Below are 22,025 nucleotides of genomic sequence, written 5' to 3' on the forward strand. Positions count from 1 at the left end.
TGATGAACATATTTCAGAGGTGTGTGCAAGTTGAAAAATCCTACAGGTATACGTGAGGCATTTCAGATGCTTTAGTTATTAGATTTTATGTATTCTATTGTGATTTTCATCAACAGAAAATTATATATATGTATATTATATATATAATCATGGAGATTTGTGATCAGATAATACTACTAAATGCTTCTTATTGTACAACACTATCAAATTCAACTGGTCCCTATTATTTTTCAAATCTATTTCCTAATCCATATGGCTGCCACATTAGAAAAACCTGAAAATGTTTTACATGCTTTTGTGGTCTCCACGACATTTTTTTAAAATATATATTTGGTAGAAAATTTTGCTACAAATTACGCCTTCACTATTTATCAACTCTGTGATCTTGGACAAGACAGCTATTCTGAGTCTGAGTTTCTTTAAGTTGAGCTAATAATTCCTATGTGGCTAGTTGTTATAAAATTTAAACAGTGTTTGTCAAAGTGCCTTGTAAAGTATGAAGCACCATATACATGGAAGTAAAGCATTTTGTATGTTACATGAGTACGTACATGCATCTCTCTCTGCCATTCTGTGTACATATATATGAATATATATATTCTTCCAGCATCATCATCATCACCTAGGAAACTTTAAGAGATTCAGAATCTCTGCATTATCCCAGACCTACTGAATCAAAATTGGCATTTTAAGATAAACAGAAGATTCATATTAATGTTTGGAAAGCATTGCTCTGTGTGGTCTAGTGACAGTGAGACCTCTCTCTCTCTATCTATCTATCTCTCTCCCTACAAACACACTTATACATGTAGCAGCCAGAGAGCTAGGCAGTGATACCAACAAAAGAAAGTAGATTTATCATCTTAAGTTGATAAAAGAACAGCCTAGAACGCTACTTCCTATTTTAATTAGAACTGACCTTCAATAGTAATAGAAGGGCAAAAAGTATTAAACGGCTCATTCCTGGAATGGTGATGACAGTCCAGAATGAGGCAGAATGGAGCACTGCACTGAAATTTTGACTAAAATAATCTAAGAAGTCCCATCCAATTTTGTAATTCTACCCTACATACACACTTGCGTATTTACAGATATATACCCTAACCACAAATATTCTATTCCTATTTTTGATCTATATCTTTAGATCTATTTTGTATGAGCCCAAAACTGCAGATGACAGATTTTTTTCTTACTTTCAAGCTTTAAAACATGGCCTTCTAACACAATAATACTATATTGATAAAATCTAGTGTTAGTTTTCAGAAATAGTATAATTTGCATTCCAATTGCCATCTCAGTGACTATTTCATTATTTGCAGAAACTATTAAGAAAAACATAGAACATTTGAAATATTTTAGTAATGCAGTTGAAACTCACCATAATCACCAAGCAAATCCATTAGACATGTGAACACCACTGTCATTCAACCACAGATAAAAGAGTGGTTACCAGGCTTGTCAATGCAGTCATTTACTAACACTGAGCTTTTGGCTCATGACAAAAGATCTAGGCAAATATTCTTGAAGGTATACTTATTCATTTATATGCTTTTTGGTTTTTTTTTGTTTTTGTTTTTGATATACAGAAAGCTGTACATATTTAATGCATACAGCTTGATGAGTTTGAAGATAAGTATACACCATGAAACCATCACCACAATCTATACCATAAGCATATCCATCACCTCCAAAGATTCCCTGCCATCCTCTATTATTATTTTGTGTGATAATGTAAATGATCAGGACCCTATGGGGCTTTCCTGGGACAGACCCCTCCCCCATACCCTCTGTTTTAGCTCCTAGCATCTGATGCACATTTCCTGAGTTTTTCAGATGCTTAAACCACCACCAAATGGAAGAAATTAACTACTTGATGATCATGAGCATGTAGTCTGAAACTTCTGATGCCTAAGGATTGATAATGTTAACTGCCCAGTTACCTCAATATCAACCAGTCAGAGAATTGTGCATGAGCTGATCACATACCCTGCAACCCCTCCCCTCCCCTGGCCTTTAAAATGCTTTTCTGGAACCCTGCAGGGAGTTCAGGGTAATTTGAGTATGAGCCACCCGTTTTCCTTGCTGGGCCCTGCAATAAACCTTTCTCTGCTCCAAACTCTGATATTTCAGTTTGTTTGGGCTCACTGTGTGTTGGGCACACGAACTTGCATTTAGTAATAATTTGAGCACTTAACCTAAGATCTACCTTCTCAGAAAAATTGTAAGCATACAATTCAGTATTGCTAATGATAGGCACTATGGTGTACAGTAGATTCCTAGACTCATTCATCTTGCATCACTGAAACTTTATACCTGTTGACTAATAACTCCTAAGTTTCCACTTCCCCCCAGCCCCTGGCAACCACAGTGTGTTTAGCCACAGTGGAAGAAAATAAACCTAAGACATGCTTTTATCTTCTTTGAAGTTTGTGAACTAAATAAAAGAATATGCCTCATTGATGCATACTATGACTGTTTAGGGAGAGCATATTATTTAGTTGGTTTAGTTTTTACTACATACATTTTAGTAAAAATGATGTTATATCCATGTTAGGTGTTTACACCTTGATTTATCGTATTATTAAAGTATTGGTTTTTCAAACTTGTAGATGCTGATATGTTTTCCCTTCTTCCCAGAAGCAATGCTCCTTAGATCCACTTCAGCAGGATGTTTTCATACACTGATGATCAAAAGAGTCCATGATACATGAAATCTCAATCCTGATCATTAGGTGAAACAATTCAAAACTCACCTCTAATTTACATACCTTCAGATGAGACAATATTGACCAAATTATGAATAAAACTGACCCTGGGATAACCAAGAAGATCATCCTTGAATTTTCATTCTCACTAAGATGTTGCCATGGTATTGGTGCTCTTTTATTTAAACTTAGAAAGTAGACAATAGAATTTTAACTATGCCATGAGATGCATTAATGGGGTAAATTAGGATTTTGGAATTAACATATACACACTACTATATATAAAATAGATAACCAACAAGGACCTACTGTATAGCACAGGGAACTATATTTAATATCTTTTAATAACCTATAATGGAAAAGAATCTGAAAAAGTATATATATATATATATATATATATAACTGAATCACTTTGCTGTACACCTGAAACTAACACAACATTGTAAATCAATTATACTTCCATTAAAAAAAGACAGCTACAAGAATATATTTTAAAAACTGTTCTATGAAAATGTTCATTTTCATCAAATTTTTCCTCCAATAAGACTCTTCTAGATTATGCTTTATTTAAATTTTAATTGAAGGTTTACAGATTTGCAGTTTGTGCTAAGTTTAATTTCTGTTTCATGAATTCTGACACTTATTTTTAAATCATTACTTTGTATCTGATTTACCACATTTTTTACAATGCATTTACCACTTCATATAAATTATGCAAAGTAGAGGTTTGGTCTGCATCAGCTCTCAGCCAATGCTGTACAAGGCTTTTGGAAGGAAAAAGGAGAAATGATCCCATCTCTGAAGCTCATTTGGGGAGAATACTATATAAATTTGTGCTTACTGTAAGGTTGAAATTAATCTTGATTTCCTGTCAACTGTACAGGGATTTTACAATATAGTTCATAATAATGTTTAATTCCTCTAGGGTAGGAGTTAAGATAAACAAGTCACTGACAGTGTTTATCTATAGATATAGCAGATGGTGTGGGACTGAAGTTGATTATTAACTCTGCCGACTTTAATTTCGTGGTTATAAAGCACAGTAAATCTCACTGTTTATAAAAGGTGGGAAAGAATCTCCAATGGGCTTCAGTAGCCAAGAAACCTTCTGTAACATTAATCTCTAACTGATATTTGGTATCCTCCTAGGGTGCAATATTTAAGATTGTGGAGTGACTGCTAGTCACATAAAAATTTTCACTGGGATCATTAGCTAGCATTTCTGTCATTGATCTATTATAACTTTGTTAATGAGTTCCATGTGAGTGAAATTTAGTGAATGAGACAATTCTTTCTATGCCTTGCTAGGTGAATGTTTAACAATTACTTTAGGCAGTTATATATCTAAAAGATAGCCTAATTAATCAAAATCATACCTTTTTTCTTATACAAAGATGAATTGTAATACCTAACTAGGCAAGATGTACTGAATAATCAGCCAGTGTACATTATATACATTTACATTTTGGTCATGAATCTGCCTAAAATATCACAAAATACCATAAAATTTAAAAAGAAACAAAATAATTTATTCTTAATATTCCAATTTATTTAAATATAAGATTTGATTATGATCACTTACTTCACTAAAAATCTGTATGCTTAATTTGATTGAAATTAATTCTTCCCCCAAAAAGGACCACTGTTATAAAAATGGTATTATTTGAAATAGCTCGATTTTTCCATTCCAACTTTCTAGTGAATAACAGAATCATTTTATAACCACAAAAGTGAAAAAATAATCACAACCTCTACCTCTATTGTTTTTACATTCAGAAGAGGTTGATTTTTCACTTCCCAAGAAGGTCAGACTTTTATAAATATAGGATAATCTGATATATGAGTTGGGGATTAAAACAATCTTGAACTAAAAATGTCTTAACTATGTTGGAGGTCAGACTCCTTGAGAATGAGTTTTCAGTGACAAAATCCTCAGTTACTTTTCTAGCTCTTGTATTGGGCTGCTTCTCCTGGACCCACCCTGAGAGTTTTATTACTGATCTGAAACAGTCTGGCTCCTGTGCTTTCTACCAATTAGTCTCAGCACAGATCTCAAACCTTGACTTCCAAGGAGCTGGCTTCTGACAACATCAGCCCTGGGTGGAGAGAGGCTGAATGGAGCTGTTGGTAATATACCTTCTCATCTCCTTTCCTGTTCAGAGCCTCCTGTCACTCTTGTCATTGGATGCAATACCCTGCTATTTGATACACTCACTTCCACAAAAAACTATCCACTCAGACTTAGACTTCCAGGTCTCAAAATGCATGAAACATCTATAAAAGACAGCAAAGGCTCTCTCAAGTGGAGGCTTTGTCTGTTCCCCACCCCCTTTTTTTAAGTCTCAAAACCCACCTGAACCAATTATCATCAAATAAATTGGTTATTGTGTTATTGGTATGTTTGACATTCATATATGCGTTGACTTGAATCAAAACTAGGGATGATTTCACTTCAAAGTTATCAATAAAGTCACCTAAAAGAGTTCTATCAGTTAAGTCTACAGATTACATCTTCTTGTCTTATGAGTTGTGATGTGAGGGTGGAAATGTGTTTAGAAAAACATGGTCGAGAAGACAAGGGCCACAGAATGGCCAAGAGGATCCCTTCGGTAAGGCAAAAATAGGTAAAAGCAATAGAAAGTGAAGGGGCTGAAAAAGGGAGACAGAATAGGGGAAATAACAAAACCGGATATTGAAGTGTCTAGGTAGAGAGGCAAACAGTGTGATTTGTTTAGGGAGTCTCCCTTACGTACTTTAAGAATTCATAAATACTGTGGGTCTTAGGGAAATGAGATATTGTTAAAAGCACATTCAAACAATCACTCTTGTAAAGAAGGACTCTTTTTCTGTATCACAATGGGTAGCCTTAAATTACTGTGTTTTTTTTTTTCCTAGTCTATGTATAAGGTACTATGAGCTGTCTTATAAAATGTAATCATTTTCCTAGTCATGGTTTGGGGAAAAAAAAAAAAAAAGAAAAACAACCACACAACTTCTATTATGAAATTATTTGATTAAAGGGTGAAAAAAAGCTGTTAAAATTGAATAAAAGTACTCCCCGTTTCACCCAAATCTATCATATTTTATTAAGATAATATCATAGAAATAAAAATTGTTGCCTTATAATACAAAGCAAATTACAACCCACAGGATAAAGATAATGCATGACTTTTAAATACTTTTATCTCATTTTCATTATTTTCTTTCAGATTATCTGACACTGCATAATGTCAAAGGCATTGCATTGCATAAAGGAAAACATGCAAAGGAAATAACTCTCAGCGGATTTCATTCCCCCTTCAATGGTCAGTGAAAAATCCATCCTCTAAAATATTTTTAGTATTTATTCTCTCTAAAAATCCAGTAATTAAAAAAAATCTTTTGTTTCTAGAAGTCATCTATGCTGTCATGTGCATGGCAGTCACCTGTGGAATTCTTCTCTTGGTGATGGTCAAACTGAGGTAACTGGATGCAAGTCAGAAGGGAAGGGCTAGAAAGGGGCCAGCCCTGTGAAAGCACATTTCACAATGGCAGAGCTTACCAGGGCCGAGAAGGAAAGCTTCTCCATTAAGACTTAGGAAACCATTCTTAATGTGGGATGAGTACATGAAAACGTTACTCTGTCTTCATATGTAAGGTAAATGTGATCACAGGGATTCTTTCATGTAGCATTTTATAAGCACATATGCATTGTTCTCCCAATGAAATGGCTCCCAATCATTCTCCCGGTTTTCCTACAAAATCCAGATTGAACTTTGCTGCATTCCTTAATCAGATCACTTGCAGGATTAATCAGCTCATATAATGGACCTGCTGTGTACTTCATACACTTTATACTTAACTGAAAATTTACTCTTCACTCTAATTTCTTATATGCTAATGAGCTTTATTCATATTTTACCATGTAGTTATTAAATGAGACATGTAATGAGGCCTCACTGGGTATCCTTAGAAAGACGTATTACTATTGCCTGATGTTAATTCACTCTTTCCAAATCTTCTGTTTCCTTGGCTGCCTTCATTGTGAATGTGAGACCTCAGGTTAGAGATATATCAACTTCTAGATTCCTACATGTCTAGGGTTTAAAATATTTCTACTTATATAACACTTACAAATAGATATAAAGTGGTGTTCAGTTGCTTAGTTTTAATTTAAAAAAAACCCTCATATTTAAATATCAATGCTGTTCACTTGCTTATTCATGATACAAATGTATACATTTTTGTATACAAAATGGATTACAAATATTCCACCACAGAGGTATAATTTGAGTATCATAAATGTTAATGAAGAAATATATATATTAAGTGTATATATACATATATATTATATACATACACATAAAATATACTTATCAGTAAGATTAGGCCTGAGGGCAGCAGAGGTGGTGGACATTTCTCTGATCTCATGACGCTCAGAGAAGAAGAGTAAGTAAACTTACTTACTCATCATCAGTAAACTTGATGATGCTTGTACACATGTGGTTCCTCAGACTCCAAGGCTTTGATGACCAGACAGATCAAGTGCAAGATTTAGTGGGGAAGGTGTATGGTGGTACCAAGGAGTTGGGCACGTGATGAGGGTGTACTCTGTCTACAGACATTCAAACTTACTTATTTTTAAAAGTAATCCCAGCTAAACATATTCCCTTGTTGGACCCAGCTCCTCTAACTGTTTAACTTAATGCTGACCAATATCAATACCAAACACACTGCTTCTCTCCAAGGCCTTAAAAGTTGTATTTGTATGAAAAGATATTCTTTGAGTTCCAAGATATAGTTTAAAGGCCAACAAATAAGAGTCAGTTTCAAGGGGGAAAAATAGCATTTGGAATTTATTAAACTTTCCTTTATTTGGTTTAAAATATTTGCGAGCATGGTTCAGTTACTGGGCCTGCCTAGATATTCCATCACAGAGGTATTGTTTGAGAGAAGCACCAAAAACTTTCTAGCTTAGCAAAAATCTTAAAGGTTTTCAATCTTTATTTTTTAGTCACTCACTTAATGTATAAACTTCACATCTGCCACCTTGGTTTTATTACAGATTACTGTTGTGCCCCAGGTAGATGAGGCCTATATGGCTACTCAAAATTTCCTATATATCAGCTGTTATTTAACCTTTCTTGCCCGCAGAGAAAGATATATTTCTTTACTGGATGACAATAGGAGTGTTATAGGCAAAAATCTTGAATTGACTCTAATATGTATTTAAAAGCAAATCATTCATATTATATATTATAATATTTTTATTAGTTATAATATCACATTGTAATATATTATAATTATATTATACCATTATTATTATATTACATTTAGTTATCAATTATTTTCCACGCAATTTAAATTTGATCCTTACATGTAATCTGAAAGATCCAGACCCAGGGTTAAGAAATGACAAAAGTAAAAGCCATCATGGAAAGAAGGAACAAAACGAAACAGAAGCATCAGTAACAACAAAACCTGTGTTACTTCACATTGAAGATCAATAATACCTTCTTCATAAAGCAGGCTGCTTGCCACTCACCTGGTGGGCAAGTCTAATCCATATGAAGCAAATCTTCATGTGAACCATGTGAACCACTCACCTGGTGGGCAAATCTAATCCAGTAAAGATGAAGGATTTTGCATTTGCTCCATGTTATGCTAAATTAAAACAGCCCTAAATCTTCAAAGAAATTTGCAGCGAAAACAATGATTAAAGTTTAAATATTTGAGACAAAAGACTATTTTTCTTTTCGAAAATGGTTACTTGGAGATCATAGTTAAGTGCATGATACTTAGAAAGACCATAGAATATTCTACTTTTGAAACTTTGCATTCAAAAACTTAATTATCTTCCCCTCCAGGCATAGAATCCAACCAAAAAATAAGCACAGACACATTTTTAAAATCCTTAAAATAGCATACTGTTAACTTTTACTTTTACTTTTATATAGAACCTTCAGAATATCAAGTCAAAACAAGAGACCCTTCACCAATCCAAATACCTGGAGGACTCATGATTCATTGAGAGTCACGAATAATTAACAATCACTTTCTTTAAAGCAAGTCTTTGTAGCCAGTCAACAGAATATCCTATCCATTGTCAACAAAGAAAATGTTAGGATGGATTTAATGGTACTGGATCATTAAGTATGTTCATGTAAGGTATAATAATTGGAATGATGTTAGATTTGTTTTTTCTTAGGAAAAAATTCAAGTATAAATTTACAGTGGTATCTTTGGACACTAGTATAGAATTACAAAGTTACCCTTGAAGGCAAAAAATAGTGTTATTCTAAGCTACACTCTGCGTAGTTTGTTTCATAATAAATGAGTCCATATAAGAATAATTTGTTGTATCATAATATAATTTTATAGTTAGCAGAGTATTTTCTGGTCAGTTTTATAAATACCTATTAACTTGCCAAAAGGAAACTGCTAATAAAATAACCAGTGTATGTGTCATTTGTATATCCATTTCCAAGTCATCAACTACATAATTAGCATTAACTTTAAGTTTCTAAATATATTTGATTAGATGATTAGTCTTAAAAATCGGAAGTGATATCTTTGGATTTTTGTAATTTGAATACTATTGAACTGTACTTTGTTAACTTGATATTTTTATGTCATGTTCATAAAGATGTAAAGCAACTACACTGGCCAAAAAATCCATGTGCATTTCAATGATATATTTCATTTGTAAATTTAATTTTTTCCTATGCTAATTATTATGAACTTCTGCAATGATAAAGTAACATGATAATTGTTACTTTCTATATTGTTACTATAATGTTACTTTTGGCCTGATTTGACATCAGAATATAAATGTGAATAGAAAATTGTGGAAAAGATGTTTGTTAAGTTGTTGATACATATGTGCTTTTTAACTCTCTGCAATCACATTATACCCATTTCTAAGAACATACACGAGTTAGTTTTATCTGTAGTGACACAGAGACTCAAATATTCAAGAACAGGAACATATATTTAGTGATATATTTACAATTAAAGGTCAAACATTTTCTACCTGTTGGTATCAGATCTATTGCTCTTCACTATACTTCAGATCAAATTGTCTACATTAAATCAAATTTAAAGTTAAAATTTGGCTATGTTTACTTGTAGTAATGGAAAAGCCATCCTTTATCTTTTCAAACAGGAAAGAATAACTTGGTGAATCACAAAGCTCCCTCAAGGAGCTCTCCATATTCCAGTGGCTGCTAATTCTCTTAGTTATATGAAGAGAATGTAGGTCTTTCCATTTCCAAGTCACTGCCATTTATTGCAGGCTTGCTAATGCCTAGGAAAAGAACTGTTCCCTAGAAAACAGAGGAACAAAGTCAAGTTGCTTTTAGAAATATGTTTGTGTTGAGCAGAAAAGGGGGGGATGGAGTATGAAGTAATAACTAATAGTTAAAGAGATTAAGCAATTTCTCAAAGTCTCACACTAGTCAATATAAAAATTAGTAATTGAGCACAGATATAGCAGATTTTAGAATCTTTTATCTTAATTCCTAAACTCTACTGCCAATCACTTATCCCAGCTGTAATTGTGTCATTTTTGTACATAAACAACCAGGAAATACCTGTTTTAAATATTCCTCTCTGTAGTACCATCTATAGCAACCTAGATTACATGTCTAGTAATTAGATGCTTTTACCTGTAATAAAATGTCTTAAATGAAAAGGAATACACAGTATTTCGTATATCAAGAGGTCCAAAGCAGAACATCTCAAGGGTTGGTTGACTTAGCAGTTCAGTGATACCTCCCAGGACTCAAATTTTTCTTTTCCACCCTTTCATAGTCAATGAATGACTGGCATAAGTCAGACTTTATAAGAAGACATGGAAATATAGGAATTCAAATTGCCATAATTGATACTCTAATCCCTGAATCACCTGAAGAAAGGGTGAATTTCCAAGTAAACTCAGAGTTCTACTTAGCAAGGATAAACAGGAGAGGAATCTTGGGTAGATAGTCAACAGTTTCTGCTACAAAAGTCTAGACTATCTCCTTTGTAAATTAAATGATGTCTCTCATGACCTCAAACAAATAAACTGAACAGTTTGGACTTAAGTTCTATTTTTCATTGGGCTCTTTGGAAGTAAAGAGCCCAAACCTAAAACAGTGTTTCTCAGGCTGTCAAGGAGCTCAAGTTCTACCAATTCAGGATTCTTTTTCTATTCATTAACGAACACAACTCATCTGGTAGAAAACAATATTTGTTGCTTTGTGTAGGCAAGAACATTTCATCTTCCAGTGAATCTTTTTCCAGAAACATGGAGATCATCCATTCGTTGGCAGGGGAAACACTTGAAGGCTGTGCTACTGACTGTCAAGTTACAGGATCCGGTGAGTGATGAGGTAAACACTACTGTCTGGGTTTTTTGTGGGGACTTCCATCCAAGCAGAGGTGCACTTCAGAGGACTCATCTGTGTTGGGAACCTCTGCCTCAGTAGCACTAGAAAGTTTAAATAAATGTTTCCCAGATTAGTACTAGTAGACAATGTATTAGTAGACAATGTTTCCAGATATTAATAAAATAAAACATCAGGGGTCCCTGATGCCAAATAAGTGTACCATCAGGACAGAAGGGTCATGTTTAGAAGGTAAAGGTGAGATACAAGCTATGAAGAAAAACATTGGGAAACAGAATTTCCACAAAGAGGAAATTCAGAAGTTATAGATGTTCTGCTAAGAGCAAGCTTCAGAGACACCTATTCTTTTGGGATCATGCTATCAAAATTATTCTCTGCAAACAATAAGCAACTGGACTAAAACAGTAGAATTTAAAGGTATTTAATAGGAAAACAAAATTTGTTAATGCCCGATACCTCAATAGTAGAGGTCTTTGAATGTTTGAAGATCAGTTTTGAGGTATTTGGAAGAGCGAAAAGGTTGATGGGAATATGTTGTCTAACATTTCATGTTTGTATTGAAACTTGTTAGAACTGGGGGCAGGCAAAGGGGGGTGTAGGAGTGAGGATGAGGAGTGAGCAGAAGGGGGAGTGATCAGCATTATTGGCGGAAGTATTGAAATTCACGAGGATGGTTCATTGTACAAATTATAAGGTGTATTCTACCCATCATGGTAGTTCTTATTTCAAGTGTACAACTAGGTAATAAAGAAAACAAAACATCATTTTACACACTCATCTGGCTGTCTTACAAATACTGTAAATTTTCATCACAGGTATTAATCATTTTCCATATTTTCGCCCTCCACTCCTGCCATCTTTCTTTCCTCTAATTTTTTCAAGTTTCATAAAGGACGGGAGGGAAACAACCTCAGGAAAGGAGAAATCAGTTAGCTGCAGAATACTGTAAAATAGCTAACAAAGAGGCACCGCCCATAAGAACATTTAGATCCACGCTTTTAGTCATTTCACATCCCATTCTCTTTCACAAATGCATTTCAAGTGAAATAACTTATAAAGTAACATGTACATTCCTTATCTCATAAGCCATCAGCCTGAAGACAATTAGACATTGAAGGTGATACCACCTCACACTTCTGAGAATGGCCATCATCAAAAAGAACAGAGGTGAGTGTTGGTGAGAGTGTGGAGAAAAGGGAACACTCCTGCACTGTTGGTGGGAACGTAAATTGGTACAGCCTCTATGGAGAAGAGTATGGAGGTTCCTAAAAAATTAAAAATAGATCTACCATATGATTCAGCAGTCCCACTCCTGGGTATATACCCAAATGATATGAAACCAGAATCATGAAGACATATCCACACTCCCATGTTCATTACAGCATTATTCACAGTAACCAAGATATGGAAACAGCCTAAGTGTCCATCTATGGATGAATGGATAAAGAAGACACACACACACACACACACACACACACACACAGAGGAATATTATTAAGCCATAAGAAAAGGAGAATCCTGTCATTGGCAACAACATGGAGGGAACTTGAGGGCATTATGCTAAGTGAAATAAGTCAGACAGAGAAAGACAAACTCTGCATGATCTCACTGATATGTGGAATCTAAAAAAAGCTGAACTCATAGAAACAGAGGGTAGTGTCGTGGTTCCCAGGGGTTGGAGTCTGAACAAAATGGAGGGATGGTGGTCAAAGGGTACAAACTTCCAGTTATAAGATGAATAAGTTCTAGGCATGTAATGTACAGCATGGTGACTGAAGTTAACAATTCTATATTTTATACTTGAAAGTTGTTAGGAGAGTAGATCAGAAGAAATGGTAATTATGTGAGGTGACGAAGGTGTTAATTAACCCTGGTGTGGCAATCATTTCTCAATATATAATTGTATCAAATCATCACATGTGTACTTCTTAAATTTACCCAATGTTTCATGTCAATTATATCTCAATAAAGCTAGGGAAAAAAAAGAATTAATCTTGATTTCCAATCATGTCCAGAAATACATGTTTGAGTCTTTGAATCATTCAGTAGGAAAAAAGAGAAAGTAGAGAGAACTATTAGCAAATAACTTATATTTTTATATAAATACTCAGAAAATTGGTAAGAATAGCCAGATTTTGGTTATGGGACTACCAAACCTATGGACTAAGCATGAAGGGAACATTGTTAGTGTGGGTGTCTGATGTAATGCATGTAACCCATGTTTGGACAGGCAACACCTAGAGAAGTTGGCTTCTGCCAGTTGCATTTCAGCTTATTCATCTTCTTTGAGTGACTGGGAGGCAAAAGTATACAAAGAATAAAAATTATAAACTAAGTATTTTAGGGGTTGAAGAAGACAAATAGTCCCTTTTATCTGTCAGGATACCATTTTATAAGGCCACATTCTCATCCTCTGCTGTTCAGAGTATGTTGCTTGGGGATATTCTTTGTTATTAAGACTCTAAATTTACGATAGTGGCAGCTCTAATATTTTAATTGGTAACTGCCCTCACATAGGAACATATGAAAGAGGTCTGAGTAACCAAAGCAACTTTAAAAACTGGAAAGGATCCAAACATTATACTATTGACTTACAACATATTATAGCATGTATGTAATGGTAATGGATATTTACATTTATTTATTCATGGTCTGGTCTCAGAAGCCTCTATTCCCCTGATGATGAGAAACATATCTTAAAGTTGCCAAGAAAGGTAACCAAAATGCTTATTCACCTGAACTCGGCCCTCTTGGAAAATGAATCAGCTATTTTAACTTTGAATTCCCAGTTCGAGGACATCTCACATCTTTCTCTCCTCTCCCTCTCCAAGAGGGTATATTTATGAATGTAGCTTATGCTTAGGTATATGCGTGCTGCCTTCTGTATCTTTGCTGGTGTCTGCTGTGAGTGACTGTCCTGTCTGGTATCTGGTCACACTGCAGCAGAGTCTGCTGAGGATGGCTGGTCCACCCTTCTACTTTGGGTACCGTGGTTCCTTGTCAAGGCTTTCAGTTTTGAGGCTCCCATATATGGCAGCTTTCTTCCTCTTAGGTTGGGCCTCTTCTGGCTCCCTAGAGAGGGTCTCTGCATTCTTGCATTCCTCTGAGGAGCAAAAGGGCCATCTACTTTCTTTGCACATGGCTATATTATGCACTATTTTGTTGAAGCTAATTTCAAATCTTTCCTTCAGTCATGGCTCCTGTCCTACTAGAGTTCCAGTGCTACGCAGATTTGGCAATATAATTAACGTACAACTTTGCTGAGAGGAAAGAAGTAAGGCCTCTTATGCTGGGATTTTCCCCAAACTTATATGGGTGTAAGCATTGTTCCTCATTTCTGCCCTGGTCCCTAACACCCAGTGAGATCCCCCATGGATGGGATGGGATGGTGACGGGGTAAGGGGGGGATTGGTGGTTAGGAAGGAGTTGGGGCAGGATGCCAAAGCTTAAACTCTCAGCCTATGCCTTTCTCTCTCCTCCATCTCTCCAAGGTCGCCATCTAAAGTGGGCTTTTCTTGCCCTATGTCCTCCATATTTTTTATGCTATATCTTTTAGTGCAACTTTATGACTCAAGTTTACCAGAGTTGGATCATGATATATACAAGGACAGTTTTATCAATAGAACTTAGAAAACGCTACTCTCTTCACAAAGCCTGGCTTTCAATGCCATTGTTCCTTTAAGTACTTGAAAAGGCTAGATTTTAAGCTCCAACTGAACAATGACTCCTTTGTTCTAAGACTGTACACAGTCTTTTTCAGGAGTAATGGATACTTTGTTGCTTTACTGGTTTTGGAGCTGTAGAGAATCATGATTCAAGGAAAATGAAAAAAAAAAATGTGATGGCTTAAGATTTTCCATTATGTTTCTATCACAGACATACAATGTTTCAACTAAAAACGAAAGTTATTAGAGAGGAAATAAAGACAAGGGAAATGAGAGGAAAAGAAATGAGGTGATGTGAGGAAATGAGAAGAGAAAAAGGGAAAAAAAAGAGAACAACGTGCCAGAGGATTTGACAAATTGGTCCTGTTTCCCTCTTTGTCCATTTTCTGAATTATCTCTGCTCTGTTGCAGGCAGAAGACAAGAGGGTGCCTATTACAGGGAAGAGCCCCGAATATAAAACCACCTATGAGACAATGCTTGCAGGTCTATTCAAATTAGGCCTTTGGAGGTTATAGTTTTGTAGATCACTGGAATTATCATCACCACAGGTCAATCAGAGAAGCCCCTAAATCAATTTCCCCACATTGGATTTAATTTGCTGGTCAAATGTAAAATATTTTTGTTAAAGTGCACAAGGGCATAGTTGAGATTTCTGAACTAGAAGTAGTTTGATTCCCCTTAGGAACTGATTTACGTTTAAAGTACCCCTGGTTATACAAACTTTTATGATATTTTTATTTTCTAATATATATTTGAATTTGCCTTCATTATCTACTTTATTTATGATAATACTCCTAGTAATAAGTGTAGCAAACAGGATAGGCTGGGTTATCCTACAGTAACAAGCAATCATGAAATGTCAATGGATTACAATAAGAAAGCTCAATACAGGGAAGCTCTGATGCCATAATGGGGAGGTCCAGGCTGACAAAGCAGTTTTTCTCCAGACTATTACCAGAGGTAAATTAGAGATTGTAACAAAGTACGTGTTGGGTCTTAAACGTTCCATCAAGGATAATACCTGACATTTCCACTCACATTTCATTGGCCAAAACAAGCCATATGGCTGCCTGAATCAGTGAAGTATAATCTTCCTCCAGAGAGGCCCAGGGAATATTTGGGGGTAACAATACAGTCTATCAAAATAGGTAGCATTTATTTAAATAATTCTTCGGAACCTGGCATTTTTCTAAGACAGGCATTCTTCTAACCCTAACCCTAAACCTAAACCTAACTTTAGACACTATTTTATACCAGTTCTTGTGGTGGACCTGGACGTGACAGTCAAGGGCTGAAAGTCAAGTAGGGGTGACTTAGACTAAATAATAATTAATATCAATTGAGGCAGCATTAAACATTTTGGCAACACATCCCTTTGCACTCTCATTACTTGGTATCCTGAATTTGACAGGAAAGCAACATGCAGATGTATTCATTTCAAGTTTACTATCAACAGAATGGTTGAATCTCAATGGAATGGTTGTATCTCCCCCAAACACATATACTGGAATCCTAAACTCCAGTGTGATGGTATTTGGAGGTGGAGCCTTTGGGAGGTCATTTAGGTCATGAGGGTGGAGTCCTCATGAGTGGGTTTAGTGCCCTTATAAAAGAGACCCCGAGAGATCCCTAGCTTTCTTTCCCCCATGGGAAGACAAGGCAAGAAGCCAGCAGGTTGCAACCTGGAAGAGGGTTCTTACCAGAATCCAAACATGCCAGCACTCACATCTCACAATCCCAATGTCCAGAGCTGTGAGAAACAAATTTTTATTCTTTATACGTCAGCCAGTCTATGGTACTTTGTTGCAGCAGCCCAAACTGACTAAGATATATTATGATTAATTTATACTATATAATAGAAGGCAGGCATTTGGAGTCTTGTAGATAACTATTCATGACCAGGCAGGGATATGGAAATATTTTTTTATCAGAATTGAAAACTTATATCTTGAAGCTGACCATTTTTGAAGGCTTACAATTTTTTTTAAATTTCCTCATGAAATTTAAAAAGAATTCTATTTAGTACTTAACAGATTACACAACAACATTCAAAAATAATTTCGCAGGTACTTATGAGTAAACATTAATGTAGAAAATATCTTTGTTAAAATTTCTTCCATTTCTTCTTATGAGAACTGAAATTATGTTATAATAGACTTCTTTTAAAGTCTATGAAAATAAGAAGTACTATAAATTTAACTTTACTATAATAAAAAGCCTTACATTTTCTGGTTTCCAGAATCTATAACCATACATTATGTTCATCCTTGAATATCTTGAAGCATACATACTAGGAAGTTTAGCATGAAAGAAACAGGCACTCAAGCTGGTGGATAACATAATTTTCATTTTCCTAATGTATACCAGAGTCTAAATTGCATCTTGCCTTCATTTGAAACCCAACCATTCAATTTATGGTAAACTGACTTGATGGGAAGTTTATCTTAAGACTTATGTAATCTTTGCCCCTTGTGTATCATGATATTTGGGGGAATATATTTTCTGGGGATAACATATGGTGGAGCAATCTTTCAGGTTACCTCTTGTGACCCCGAGTTTGCCTTATGGGGGAAAAATATGCTTCCAATTAAAATTGTCCTATAGGGACACTATTCTTTATGAATTCAGAGTGAAGAATAGCTAAGGACTCCAGTCCGTGTTTGACAGCTGGTGCAAAGCACCTTGTATCAATAAAACTGTTATTAATTCCATCCTAAGTACTTGCTATTGGTTCACCTTGACATGATTCTACAAAGAACTGCAGATTTGAAAACCTCTAATACAGGTTATTGTCCAGAATAAGGCCAGTATTCCTGAAAAAGGCCAACATACAGATAAAAATATTATAACATCATATAAATAAAGAACTTCACAACAGCAGTTTGTGGTCACTGTTTTAGGTACTTTGAGGGTCACAAAGAAATTTAAAGACATACTTTATTTCCCTAAATGATACTTCTAGAAAACAAGACATAGAACTTTAACTTAAAGCTATGTAGACCAGGGCTTCTAGAAGTTCTTATCAAATACATAAATTGACTTTGTGTCAAATGACAACCATTCTTTAAAGGTCTCCTAGGTTGAACCCTGCATAATGCTAAGTCTACTAAACATTCTTCAGAGTCAAGTAAAATCTAATTACGGGATAATTTATCCTTTTTTTTTTTCCTTACTGTTCCCATAGCATAGTCTTTCAAGTTCTTCCATATTTAGTTTATCATCCAGTGCAAAGCAGGACAACACAAAGCCTTGTTAATTATTCATCATTTCTCCTTCATGACACATCTCTAGTTTGTTACTATACCCTATTTGTTTTCTGGAACATATTTTACAATTTTACCCTCTGATTCATGACTGAGTATACAGATCCAAAGAGAAAATAATTTTCTCTTATGTTACTAGAGCCCCACATCTCCAGGAAAAAATCAACTTGACAGGCAATAATGGGAGAGGAGTTGACCATTCATTCCCTTCCTCCCATTACAAGAATATCAAGGTAATTTAAAAAATTTTAAAAGATATGGTTCTCACTCCAAGTGTTCCTTAACAGACAGTCAATAGGAGGAAAGATACATCCGTCTCTTTTTTATATTTATTTAGACCTAAGGAATTGAGCGTGGTTTGAGAAACATTTACTGGAATAATGACATATCACATGGCAAAATTAATTCCTCTTAAGTAATTTAGCCCTTTTTAAATGTCTGCCTTCTTTTACCAAAAATATACATAGATGCAAAGAGTGATTGCTATGTCTTATCCATGAGCACCTGGGTGTGGAAGAAGTTTGAGGCTCTAAACATAACTCCCAAGTATCTGTCTATCTGAATTCCTGCATATTATAATTTCTGAGCTCTTTATCAACCAGCTGTGTCCACACACCCACATTCCCCCATTTTCCCCTGTGCTTCTGCCACACTGACATTCTTTGAGTTTCCCAGATGCATCCTTCCTTCCAAAGGGTCTTTACACATAATGTTCCCTTCAACATGAAATGGTCTTTTCCCTCCTCTTCTACTATTTAACAACTTAATTCTTTTTTCAGGTCTCATCTCTTGAATCATGTCCTACAGATGGAAATACTTGACAAGGTCATACCTCTACCATGCACGTTTAAAGATTAGTTTCTCATTCATGGCACTTATTCCACATGTAATTGACACTTGATGATACTTTCTATGATCCCCACCATCAGACAGTTCCATAAGGGACCACTGGTCATTTTGCTCATTATTATATCCCAGGATCCTCTTTGGCCTGACTGATATAGGCAGTTGCTTTCCCGGGATCCAGTCTCATGCATATCCATACAGAGAATTATGATTTTGTTTGGGGTGGAAATATACTCAAGTAAAATGCTTGAATTCCCTGACTTTAGCAGCTAAGCACAGTGATGTGACACAGTTCTGGCCAATGTCAATGAGTAAGTTAAAATTTTCCTGAGAAAAAGAGACAGATGCACCAAGTCTTTCATTGTCCATCCTTCTGGCCTTGAATGTGAATATAAAGACTGGAGCTACAGAAGCCATATTGGGACCATGAGGAAACCAGCATAAAATTGAAAAATAACCTGCTTTCATTGTGGTGAAGCAGGAAAATAGCATTACAGGGTATAATGCTATCTACTCACATAGATGGGATGGGCCTCCACCAAAATGAGTTCAGATGTGGAGACTGATGATGCCAAACACACCAAGAGGGTATGAAGAGATGTATGTCTCACATAGGGATTCTTTCTGAGAAGATCAGGGAAGATATTCAAGCAGGTCTGAAAATGGCTTGTGGAAGGAAGGGGTGAATGGCCCTGAGATTTACTGTGCTGGGGAGTAGAGCCAAGGGGCGGAGTGGTTCCTGCACAGTTTGAAATTCCCTGCTGGTGATGGCATGATTTGAATTCCCCTCCAGCACCAATGGACAGAGCACCAGGGCTTTCTTAAGAGCTGGCCCAGATCTGGCACAGAAGGATAATGGGGTATGGGGGTACTTAAATGCTATCAGTGGTCACGTGTCAAAAATGGAGTCAGACATTTTATTGTTTAAGGTGTTAGAAAAATAACTGCAACCATGTACCTCTGTATTCTCATTAGTCACAGATACATACAATCCTAATTATACAGTAGGTGCTCAATAAATACTTATTATTTTTTTATTGAGGTATAATTGACATTTTAGTTTCAGTTGTACAACACAATGATTTAATATTTGTGTATATTACAAAATAGTTATCACAATAAATCTAGCTAACATCCATCACTATACATAATTACAATTTTTTTTCTTGTGATAAGGACTTTTAAGATCTAGTCTCAACAATTTTCAAATATGCAATACAGTATTATTAACTACTGTCACCATTCTGTACATTACATCCCTATGACTTACTTATTTTATAACTGGAAGTTCGTGACTTTTGACCCCCCTTTATCCATTCTGCCCACTCCCCATTCCCTGTCTCTGGCAACCACCAACCTGTTCTGTGTACTTATGAGCTTAATAATACTATATTATATACTTCAAAGTTGTTAAGAGAGTAGACTGTAAATGTTTTCATCACAAAAAAGTAATGGGAATTATGTGACATTGTGGAGGTATTAATTAACACCATGGTGGTGATCATTTTGTAATATATCAGTGCATCAGGTCACCTCATTGTACATCTTAAACTTACACTATGTTACATGTCAATTATATCTCAATAAAGTTGGGAAGGAAAGAAAGCAAGCTGCCAAAGATAGGTGACTAGAAACAGAAATGCACCCAGGGCTAAACTTACAAAACCATGACTGAGGTTTTAAGTCCCATCCACCAATTTCATAGAAAAGATTTTATTGAAATTCACTAGGTGGCTGCCATGTATATGTCAGTTATTCTTACAAAGTTACCAGAAGAAATTGGACTTTTATATTTTAAGCAAATGAATTTTAAAAAGAAAACTACTGGGGTTCTTGTTGAAAGGTTTTTAGACAAAGTGAAGGAGTCATTTTCCAATGTTGTCTTATAGTGAGAAGATAGGAAGTTTTTATGGGGGGCATACATTGTTTTCAGCAAAAATAAATCTAAAAATGGAAATATTTCCAAATAAACTATTTTCGGAAGGAAGGAAGGAAGGAAGGAACAAAGAAACAAAGAAAAAAGAAAGAGCCAGACACTGGTATTCCAATTTCATTGCTTCCCCTCTACTTCGGAACATACACACATTCAGAATATGAATTTTATCAGCTGACTCCCAGATGATCCAGTTACATCTAGATGAATCTCTTGGGGGAAAAAAGAAAAGCAGGTGGTGCTTCTCAGAAAGTTTCCAGAATATCTGCCCAACAATCCAATATATTAGCATCCATGTACAGATAGAGAGGGGCCACCGTGAAACTATCTGATTGAGAGACAGCTCTTCAGGATTCAGATGACTCAGGATAATGGTGTGGTTAGCCGTGACATGTTGTTGGTCTACTTTACCAATGATCTTAAAGAACTAGCTGTAGAAAGGAAAGTTCAGATGAAACAGTTACCAGAAGTTGTGAGATATTACCATTTGATTCCTAGAAGTGTATAAGCCTTTCCCTAAGCCACATAAGCTTGATACTATGGCTCAGGTCAGAGGATGGATCCCTGGAACCATGGCTCCATGGCTCCCATGGAACCAAAGAATAGTCTTTTTCAGCAAAGCTCACGACTTCATGATCGAAGCATACAGAATGATATTCTGTAGAACAAGGAGAAAAGAGAAGTCTGCCTAATTTGATAGCCCACCAAGGAAACACTGGCAGCTCTAAGGTGGCAATAGATACCAATCCAATCATGCAACCATCAAAAGAGTAGGAATAAATTCCTAATGTTTGTGATATTTCTGTCTTTAAGTGATTCAGGATATGGAGACTAAGGCTGTTAAGATGTTCTTTAGACAGGGTTACTCAGCATAAGTCTCATAGTAAGTTTCTACAGTAACTACAGTCCCATGAAATACAGAAAAGTCAGCTCAAAAGGCATAGTTCAATGACGCAGTGTAAGAAGTGAAGCATGGAAATTTGGTGCCAATTTAAGATTACATGGTTCTGGGGTTTAACGGTGAGCTGTCTCTTTTGGGATCATGGCAGGCCTTTTAAGACAATGTACCCTTTTCATGGAACAGAATACAGGATGATCTTTTATGAAAGCCTCCATGAGGGTTAAACCACTCATAAGGGAGGAGGAGTTCCACTCCAGGGCAGTGCCCTAGAAAGGGGCAATAAAAATGATGATAGTTAACATTTATTGACCACTTATGGGCACTTTGCCAAACACTTGTAAGCAT

General features: G+C 35.6%; 1 protein-coding gene across 1 annotated transcript in view; it reads left to right on the forward strand.

The window, feature by feature from the left end:
* GFRAL (GDNF family receptor alpha like) overlaps nt 1–9,577 on the forward strand; it is a 57,918-nt gene extending 48,341 nt beyond the window's left edge. The window contains 4 exon segments of the mRNA XM_067755852.1: nt 5,915–6,010; nt 6,097–6,166; nt 8,642–8,660; nt 8,662–9,577. Of these exon segments, the coding sequence (XP_067611953.1) occupies nt 5,915–6,010; nt 6,097–6,166; nt 8,642–8,660; nt 8,662–8,715 (239 nt within the window). The 3' untranslated portion in view covers nt 8,716–9,577.
* The last annotated feature ends 12,448 nt before the right edge of the window (nt 9,578–22,025 follow it).

The sequence above is a fragment of the Pseudorca crassidens genome, chromosome 10 (genome assembly GCF_039906515.1).
Source record: "Pseudorca crassidens isolate mPseCra1 chromosome 10, mPseCra1.hap1, whole genome shotgun sequence".
NCBI lineage: Eukaryota > Metazoa > Chordata > Mammalia > Artiodactyla > Delphinidae > Pseudorca > Pseudorca crassidens.